This window comes from Nestor notabilis, unplaced genomic scaffold, assembly GCF_000696875.1.
Source record: "Nestor notabilis isolate BGI_N333 unplaced genomic scaffold, ASM69687v1 scaffold27450, whole genome shotgun sequence".
Classification (NCBI taxonomy): domain Eukaryota; kingdom Metazoa; phylum Chordata; class Aves; order Psittaciformes; family Psittacidae; genus Nestor; species Nestor notabilis.
Window position 1 is genome coordinate 3730 of NW_009911090.1, and position 9875 is coordinate 13604.

The 9875-nt window shown below is 48.6% G+C and overlaps 1 protein-coding gene across 1 annotated transcript; it reads right to left on the reverse strand.

Annotated features, from left to right (window-relative positions):
* Window positions 1-225: 225 nt before the first annotated feature.
* Window positions 226-8590, reverse strand: DHRS11 (dehydrogenase/reductase (SDR family) member 11). The gene is made up of 6 exons (XM_010013072.1): window positions 8382-8590; window positions 3430-3524; window positions 2848-2977; window positions 2106-2198; window positions 1378-1443; window positions 226-535 (listed from the first exon to the last, which is right to left on the reverse strand). The coding sequence occupies exons 1-6, from the start codon at window positions 8499-8501 to the stop codon at window positions 494-496; spliced, it is 546 nt and encodes a 181-aa protein (XP_010011374.1). The 5' UTR covers window positions 8502-8590; the 3' UTR covers window positions 226-493.
* Window positions 8591-9875: the final 1285 nt, after the last annotated feature.

Below are 9875 nucleotides of genomic sequence, written 5' to 3' on the forward strand. Positions count from 1 at the left end.
AGAAAATACCACATGCATCATTGCCATCAGTAATCAATCTGATGAAAATATACCCCAAAATTAGATGGATTCATGTATGACATCCCAAACCCTAAGCACACTAAAGCTGGCAAACACCTTGTGCCACTTCCCCTGTGTCCAGACACAGCATCAGTAAATAACATCAAACCAACCTTGTAAAGAAAGCAAAAGGAAGAATAAACCAGCCTGGAGACAACAATCTTCCACAAACCACTTCCCTGCATTATTTGCAAACACATTTTACTCTTAAGCAGTGTCAGAAAGGAGTGGGGCAGAAATAGACCCACTACTGGTTATTTTTACACTGGCTCAGCACCAGCACCAACTCAGAGAGAGGGAGAGAAAAAGAATTCTTCAAACATGATCCTTGGTACTTGATTAAAACATTGCCAGCCAGCTGATGGAACCCTGAATTGCCAAAGGGTTCGAAGTGGAGTGGATACACGGTGCTGCTCACAGTCCTCTTCATCTGCTATGATATCTGCTCTGTGGGCCTCATCTGTATATCTCCAATCTAGAAGAGACCAACACAGGATTTTATTGGAGCACTGAAGTTTCATTTTATATCCTGCACTGGGCACTTCCATGCTGCAGCATTACAGTGGCAAGCTGCACATGAAGAATGTTCCTGTGACTAGAAACGAGCTTGCTTAACTAAGGTATTAGGAAGGAATGAAGGTGAATGTGACTGCTCTGCCTTTAGCAGAAGGGATAAAAGCATAAATATGGACAGAAAAGGTGCAAAATGACACTAATTATAAACTCAAGGCTTTACTTTAGTCCTGCTCACAGTGGGTCAAGCAGAAGCACTGCTTGATCAGCCACGGCCTGGACTTCTAATGTTAAGACAAGACAGCCTGCTATCCCAGTGACCAGCCAGCCATGTCTTGCTCCAAAGGAGCAGAGTTCATGTGAGGGGCTGCTAAACCTCTCGTGATCAAAGTTTGCTTTTGCAACAGGAACTTCTGACATATACTAAACTTTGACACTGCTCCTGCCTTCAGCCCAAAGCTGGTCACTTATTTCTTGTTTCACAGGAGGGAAGTCCCTTTAGCAACACAAGCATCCCACACCGCCCCTGCGGTGGGAACTATCCCTCCCGCTCCTAGTGCCTTGCACAGTCCTTCTCCAGGGTCAGAGCAGCCTTTGCTGGATCCATGGGGCTGTGAGCAGCACCAGCAGTGCAATCCCACAGCTGCCATAAGGGGGGTGTACACAAACGTGGTCACTGCTAATCCCCAGCCCAGGCTCTGCTAAGCACAGCTGATAGCTCTGTGCTTATCAGGTTGCAGCTGATGAGCAAAAGTCAGGGCAGCAGCTACCCACAGCAGAGTCCTCCAACCCAGCCCACCCTACCTGTACATGAGGTGGGGCACTGAGGACATATATGACAGCATTAGCCATATCTTCAGCTTTGAGACACTGCAAAGACACCAAAGAGATTCTCAGTCAAAGGGCACCTCAGAAAGTTAACCACAATATCACTCCTTTCCTAACACCAATAATGAGTTTCGACAGTGTCACTGGGGCATGTCAGAAAGGTGCAGGCAAGCAGGAAAAGAGTAATTCATTAAAAATTAATCAAAGGACATGTCTGGTGCTGGTAATTCTCCATTTGCTGTGAATAATCTTATTCTACTGGCACAATAATTCTGCCAGGTCAGGCACTACCACCCTTATCAAAAATGCCCAGAGAAGCATAGGGAATCCTGTGCTAGCCACCTGCACAACACCACGGTCTCTCATCTCTTCTTGTGCAGGCATGCTTGCATATTATATCTCCTCTTCAATAAGGTCATAGCCTGCAAAACACCAGAGCTGACTGATACTTATTTATAGGGACATCAGTATAAAAGGAAAAAATATAGGGAGTTGAAAACTGAGCCCAAGCCAAAGTCTCCAGAGTGTGCAAATATCAGTGCAAAATCTGAGCTCTGAGTGCTGAGACTTTGGGGATGCTGTTAACATCCTGGAAAGCACTGGGCACTCTGCAAGAGCTTGTTCCCTGTGCTATTAGCCAGGAGAGAGACTGTTAAACTATAATCAGAGCCACTTCCCTCTGTTTCCATTCTTCCATGTCCTACCCGAATGCTCTCATAGGTTGCAGCAGCTCTCTCGGGGTCATTGTCATGAAGTTTAAAAGCAAATCCTGTTTCCACCAGTCCTGGGGAGATACACTGGAAAAAAGCAGAGCATATCCTAATAGGATTTGTCATTCCCCTTCAGTAAAAGAATAAGGAAAAAAAAAAAGAAACAGAGAAAACTTTTTAGCACTGAAAAAGCAAAACCAAACCAAAAGCCATCCCCCTTTCTATTGTTCTCCTTCCCCACCCTCCTTTTTCTAGGGGAGTAGTTTCAGTGAGCAGGATTTGCTTCAGTGATTGTTGTGGCAGGTAACTACTAACAGGCACTTCCCTCTTCATGTCCCAAAGGGACAGAGAAGCAGAGGAAAATGATGGAAAAGCTTGCAACATAAATTAAGTTCTGGACACATCGCTCCTGAGATGCAAGCTGTGAACAAGAGCAAACAGCCCAGCTGATTGCCTCCCTTCCACTGCCATGAGCCTCCCTTGCTCTCCAATAAGCAACTGCCCACTTTGTGCACCCAAAAAGCTTATTCCCTCTGCCCTGCCTTTTGCACCTCTGACTCTCTGCTTGTGAAAGAGCGGTGGCCAGGGACAGCTGGCCACAAGACTTGAATGTTCCCAGTGTGCTGAGCACTATTTCCTTGCTGGCTTTCCAAAGGGAAAAACCTCTACCCCATAAAGCTTGCCAGCCTTCTACCACCCACAAAAGCAGGAGAGGAGGAGAGCCCACAATACTCACTGTAGCTCGTATATGAGTCTTTGCTTCTCTGAGTTCTTGCCTCAGCCCCTCCGTGAGGGCTGTAACTGCATATTTGGTGGCACTGTAGAAATGCACCACTGACTGTGGCACAACACTGTGGCCATTCATGCTGAGGAGAGAGCAGAAAGGAAAGCGCTGAGAGGTGGGAGGCAAACAGAGTACCAAGAAGGAACCAAGAGGACATTCAAACCACTGTAATGAACACAGAAAGAGAAGCTGACGCGGTGGGTACATGAGGAATTCCCTGCTCCTGCAGGAAACACACCCCACCAGAGGCTCCTCTCCACATGGCTGTTTGCTGGAGCTGGTCAGGAAGTTCCAGCCTTGCACCATCACAAGTGGTTGGCATTACCCTTTTCTCCCTGGTTTGGTCTTTCTGGCATTTAGACCAACAGAGGTTAAAAATAGTGGTTTGAAAAATCAACCATCACAATCCTCAGAAAACCTGTCATTGGGCACCATCTGTTCACTTCAGGGTTAAAGCTCCACTGCTTAAATCCTCTCTCTGAGACAGGAAGGAGGAAACCCACATGGCTGAACCCACATTCCCCCCTTACATACCTGTTAATGTTAATAATATGCCCATCATCAATGTTTCTCTCTTTCATGGACTGGTAGGCCTCTCGGGTGCAGATGCTTACAGCCATCACGTTGACCTGAGGGATGAGAAAAGAAGAAACTAAGGCCACAGGCCTGCCTGGCACCTTCTGACTTCCCACACACAACTGAAGCCAAGGATGCAGGTTCCAGTCCTCACCCCACCCCAATTCCCACAAACACCAACAGAGGAAAATGCACACACACACACCCCACACACCCCCCACAGCACTGCCACCAAGCTGGGGCTCAGCCACAAGGGGTCTGGGCCACAGATACCCAGTTTGTGAGACAGCCTTGGCCAAACTAGTGGATTGCTGAAGCTCTCCAGAAAGGATGCAGCCATTTCAAAGCAGGTCCTACCTAATGGTACATCACTTTGGTAACTGAATGAGCAGGCCAGGCAGGTCTAAAAACACCACTTGAACTAAATACCCAGGAAGAGCTACATTTCTGATGAGTCACAAGTCAGGTGCAACTATAAACGGGAGGAGCAGCAGGAACAAGGCCGTATGGCAGTGAGCAAAGGATATGAGAGAGGGCTGACTATCATCATGGTGAAGCTTATAAACAAGAGTGGGGTAGGCTAACCAGGACTTGCTAGCACAAAAGGATGTCCACCTTAGTTTGGAGACCAGAAAGCAAGAGGCAAAAGGGGAGCGATTTGAAAGATGTAGTTACTGAGCAGTACACAGAAGACCAATGGGATCAGCTAAAGGATCCTCTGGTAACTAATTGTGCCTCAGACATTATTTCCTCTTGATTACTAGAGGCCCTGCCTGTGAGCTTTTGTCTTGGCGGCAGATAAATGCATGCTTATCTGATCCTGGGAATACCCAGGCAACAAGCAGAGTCATCCTCCTCATCCAAGTGCACTTTGGTTAAGCACACAGTCACTGCCAGGTATGTGAGTCATCATACCTAGAGCTGCAGATAAATTCCCTGGCATTAGGTTGAAGATTTACCTTGACTGTGCAAGGAAGAGTTAGCAGACATGTCACCTCAACACCGGAGCGAAGCCCAGAGCAGGGAGAGCATCTGAAGGCTTTTGGATTTCACAGTAAGGTGGTCAAGGAAAGCAAGAATAATGTGCTCCAGCCCGATACACTAACCAAGTGAGGAGCCAGTCCTTCCAGATACGGATCTGGGCAACTGTCAGTATAAAAAGCCTCCATGACAAGCAACATCCCTGCTTTCCTCCCTGCCCCAAGACACCCTGGACCTATCAGGCATCGCATCTTTGGTAGTCAATTCCCAATTCCACTCCATCTCCAGAGGCCACTAGAGGGTAACATCATCCTAAAGCCTGAGCCCCGGCTCCACCGCTGCACTGAGCAAAGCTTCCTTGTGTGGGAAGAGTTACAACATTGTGACAACTCCTGGCAAAGCAAGACACTAATAACATGGGAAAGTCCGGAGCCTGTATCCTAAGACACCTGGGACAACAAAACAAGTGGCTGAAGGCAGCTGAGCTGGCAATGCCTCCCTGCCTTTTCCTGACAGCACCCACTGGATTTTTAGGTGAAATCCTATTTCAAAATGTGGAACAGGCAATCAAGAACCTAACGAAACCTGCCTGGAATAATGAGCAAGCCTTAGGGCTGAATCACTTTGAGAAACAATCTAAAGGCTGTTGTCACAAATACCCACACAAGATGGTTTTCAGCCTTGTTCCTATTTTAAGAACAAAAGGTTCAAAGGTCCCTCAGCAAAGATGGCCAACACATCAGTGCTCTGTCTCTGCACAGCATGCTGCAGGTCTGTGACCACCACATGTGTGTGCTAATGCAACAGAAACAACAGCAGCACAGTTTCTAGTCATTAATGAGTTCCAATTGCCAGGTTGGGAGAACATAAAAGATCCTGTTCCTGGAAGGGCTGAGCACTTCTCAGAATCAGCCTTTTCTATAAAGCTTCAAAATGAGTATCCCAGCTCCTAAGCACATAGAAAAACACAGGTTACAGAACACTTATATACCATCTGTGCTGAGATATAATCAAGAACAACAGAGCCTCGCTGCTCAATGAATAATGCCAAGAAGAATCAGCCCCATTTAGCATCTAGAGGATGTGTGCTGCAGTCCTTTGTGCCCTGAGCAGTGCAGATGGAAAGTTCAGCTTGAATTCCTGGCTGTAAAGGTCAGTAGGTAAAACGTGAAGGAGCTGTTCAAATCCCAAAGCCTGGAGTCAGTGTGTACACAGCACTCGGCCCCAGCAACTCCTGCAGGCTGGGAATGGCTGGAGGACTTTGGCCCAGCCTCGTGTCAAGCACAACCTCATAACCAAGAGGAGAGAGAAGGGGGGAAGCTGTGAGCCAGAGGATGATGGGCTCAGAACCTGCCTGGGATAACACACACACACCAGATTTGCTGGGCTCTGTGCTGCTGTAAAGCAATGGAGACACTGTTCCTAACACAAGACTGCTGCAGCTTGGGGAGAAGCAGCTTCCCCTTTGGGAATAAATATCAGGCAATAAGGAATGGCACATTTAAAAAAGGAGTAAGTAAGTAACAACATGATTTTGACGGTTAGATGCATAACAAGAAATTTTATGGAATGGGTATACTAAAGAGGGGAGCCTGGAAGGAGCCTCAAAGCTCATAAAAAATGAATGGAAGCAAAAATCAATTTACCAAAAAGAAAAATACACCTTTAATTTAAGGCCCTAATGCCTCCCAAATCGATAGATCCATGGCTGTTGAGAAACTTCTCATCTTGCAGCCCAGCAGCACACTGAAACTCTCCAGCAGCATCTCAGGCCATGCTGTTCTCTAACACCCTTCTCCAAGGGACCTTTGGAAGAAGCCTCCCTGCTCCCGCCCAGCTCTGCAAAGCCCAGTGATCCATGAAACGTGCTGGCAACCTTCCCCCATCCTGACCCTCTGAAGGCTTCAGAGCATGTAGGAGAAAGGGGTGAGTGTTTCCTTGGGGCTGGTGTGCCACAGCGGGGAGAGCTGTCACTGCAGATCCCTCCCCAGCCGCTGCTGCCACAGCATGAGAGAGACCGCCACACTGGGAGGCTGCAGCCACAAAACAGGGACACACAGCAGAAGGAAAACCCCAGTTTTACTCCTTATCAGCAGGGTAAAAAGCAAAGCCCAGGCTTGTCAGGCTGCTTAGGCTGAGCTGGGTAAAGTGTTTGGCTCCCAGGGCTTCACTTCTGCGTAAAGGTGTGAGTGTTACTCAATCACACACAAGTCAAGAGCAGCTGCTGGGAAGCTGGTGAGAGGACAAAATCTGCCAGTGTAAGATGAAAGTTTGGGTGTCTCAGTCTGTTCCCAGTGTTACAACAGCACTTTTGCCAAGCAATGAGCGCAGATATAGCCATACAGATCACCTCTAGGAATAAAACATGCCCCCAGCCTGGTCTCCTAATGCTGCCCTTGCAGAGCCATCACCTTTCCTCTCCTCCCGCCCCATCCATCACCCTGAAGCAGCTCCAAAGGGTGCACAGAGCAGCACCCGCAACGAGGGGGACCCCACAGGCTCTGGGCTACTGTAAATACCAATGCTGGAGTGTCTCATACAGGACAATCCGTATTCCAAAATCTTTCTCCCTAAAAAGTGGTGGAAGGTAGGATAAAGGAAGCAATCCCATCTGAGCAGCCAGGGAAGGGAGCACAGAGAGGGGAAGGGCCTTCAGCTGGCAAAAGCCACGTCTCCCCACTGCCTCCCCACCTTACAGAAAACAAAAGGTCAGAAGAACAAAGACAAACCAGTGCAAGGGACATCCACAGAGGCCTCCACAAAAGATGCAATCACAGTGATCAGCACAAGGATTTTACAAGGCGCAGGCGACCCACAGGGCCAGGCTGGCAGCCAGACAAGGCTGGGGAATGCCCTGCTTTACACCAGCTCAGCCTCAGCTACACTTCATTTTCTTTAAGGACTCCATGGCAACCGGGACTGGGAGATGCGGCTGTGCAGTGACCCAGGCTGGGCAGACAAAGCTGAGCTGAGCTTGCTTTGGCTGCAGTCACAGCAACCAGCAGACTGGCCAAAACCCTAACAAGAGCTTAATTAGCCAGGATACAGCAGCTCTTGCCCTGGCAGCAGGAGTCTGAGGCCTCAACAAGCTTCTCTTCTTTCCACAGCCCCTGACACTACTCCTGATGCACAGCCACCGGGTGCCACAGGAGCCAACAGACCCTGGTTGACTCCACTGTCAGACATAGTGGACCCGAGGTACAGCTTTATAGCTTTTCAAATAGACATGTCTTTTCCTTCACTAGCACAAGCTCTCCCAGCTGCTGGAGGGGCTACAAGGCTTACTCAAGGTTTATTCAAGGCCATGTTTCAGCATCTCACTGGCCAGAGCTGCACGATGGCCACTAAAAGAAGGCTGCTCCAAGGGCATGCAAACTGCCTGCCACCGCTATGTGCAGAAAGGACCATCACATAATGATAAAAGATGGTGAAACCCCAAAAGATGCAGAGCAGCACCTCAGGGCAGCAAGACCCAGGGAGAAACTCTGCTGGTACATGGCAAACTCCCAGTTCAGCACAGGAAATTACCTCATTCACATCCAGCTCTAACTAGATTATGGGCAGAAAATTAAGCTATGAAGACAAAAAGCATTATAGCTTTTTAAGCCAAGAAGAATCTGCCCATTTTACAACCCACTGCTATAACTAACAGGATTAGCTACAAAAGCCAGTGCTTGGCATTCAATTCCCTATTTTATTGAAGCAAGAAGTGTGAGGCTCATCACCCTTTAGAAAGCCACTGACCTACAGGGGAAAAATGCTACTGAAGGTATTGAGTGTTTTCATACTTCAAGGTGAAGGCATGTGGCTCAGCAGTGCATTATGTCCTCAGCTTTACATACATGCAATTAATAGATTGGGACGATGATGCTGATGGCCAGAAGAAAACAGAACCTAGCACAGTTCCCACTCTGTGTGGCACTACTCACATCTATCATCGTCCGCCAGCCCTCTGTCTTCCCCGAGAGCAGGGGCTCTGGGCGAGCCAGCCCCGCGTTGTTGATGCACACATCAACTCCTTGGTGAAGGGTCTTGATGGCAGAGAACATCGACAGGATCTCCTCTTCGTTGGAGAGATCACACTTGTACGGGATGAGGGTTCCAGGATAGCCAGCACTCTGGCATTCAGCTGCTAATTTCTAGAGAAGAGAAAGGGAGGAATAAAACAGCCATCAGGCTCCTCTCCTCCTGGAGCAGCTTATCCAGCCATTTGCTTAGAAACACACCTTAGGGACAACAAAAACCAGCAGGCTTCTGGTGAGCCTGTCTTAAAAGCAGGCAATGGGGAAGTCATTGTAAATGCTCACTAAGAAAAAAGAAATATCCGTATTCATGAGAGTCTGAGCACTTCAGCACTGAAGTTATTAAACTTGAGGACACGCTGCTCATCCATCACCCCAGGCAATACAGGTTAAGGAGAGGTGTTGGCAAAATACAAATAAATACTGCCATGGCACGGGGCTGCCACACTGCTGTGTGGATAAAGGATGTGGCTATAACATGCCTGACAATGTTACCAACCATTATTCCAAACACCCACATCTTTTATCAGCGTAGGTGATATAAAGCAAGTGAAAGGCCACGAGCCGTGTTAATGATGCAGCAGCCACCACACCAAATCCTCTGGAGGATGCCCTTTACCCCCCGATGCTAATGAGAAGCAGCATCTCATCTCTGGTGTGTGGTGTTAGTGGCAGTGACAGTGACAGCTTCCAGGGCGAGGAGAGCCACATGATGTCTGGTTTCTGTGCAGACGGACCCCGGCTATAAACATCCACCAAATCACTCGAACGCCGTTGCCCGCGGCGGCTCCGCCAACGTCACATCTCAGCGGGTGCAATGAAGCTCTCCCCGGCCAGAGGCAGCTTTCCCACTCCTCCCCACATACCAAGGACTGCAGTTCCCAGCTGTTTATGAAAGGAGGAGTGAGGCCCAGCACAGAAGTCGCCCAGCTGGAAGCAGAGGACACAGGACAGACTGGACATGAAGGCAGCTGTTAAAGTAGTGTCTATCCTGGAGCTCACCGAGCCATGGGTGAAACAGGGATGCAGGGAAGCCAGGGCACCAACCACAGCACCTGGGAGCACCCGAAACTCTCCTGGGAAGCTCGCACCAGAGGGATGCTGACATTCTTTTTTATTGCTATGAGGTGCAGCATCACCTCCCAGATCAGTGGCTTCTTCGGCGACTAAGCGAAGTTCTACGCAGAGCAGAGCTGAGCATCCTCACTGCGAGAGGGACAGACAAGCCAGGACTTCCAAACCCCTCTCTGCACCCCAAGCACATTCATCTTACTCTGGGGCAAGTAGCTCTGTTGGTAAATCATTTTCAACCTTTCTCAATACCTAAGACTACAGAGGTGGCCCCAGTCCCTTAACAGTGAGTTTAAGCTTTTCTCATTTGCCTTTCACAGCAATCCACAG

What these genes read in the sequence shown, in the direction of transcription:
- DHRS11 (XM_010013072.1), bottom strand. Translation starts at nt 8,501, where the DNA reads ATGTTCTCTGCCATCAAGACCCTTCACCAAGGAGTTGATGTGTGCATC. An exon ending in CATATTATTAACATTAACAG is followed by an intron (nt 2,978 to 3,429) that starts GTATGTAAGGGG and finishes CTCTCTCCTCAG; the next exon opens with CATGAATGGCCACAGTGTTG. An exon ending in GTGCCCCACCTCATGTACAG is followed by an intron (nt 536 to 1,377) that starts GTAGGGTGGGCT and finishes GGTCTCTTCTAG; the next exon opens with ATTGGAGATATACAGATGAG.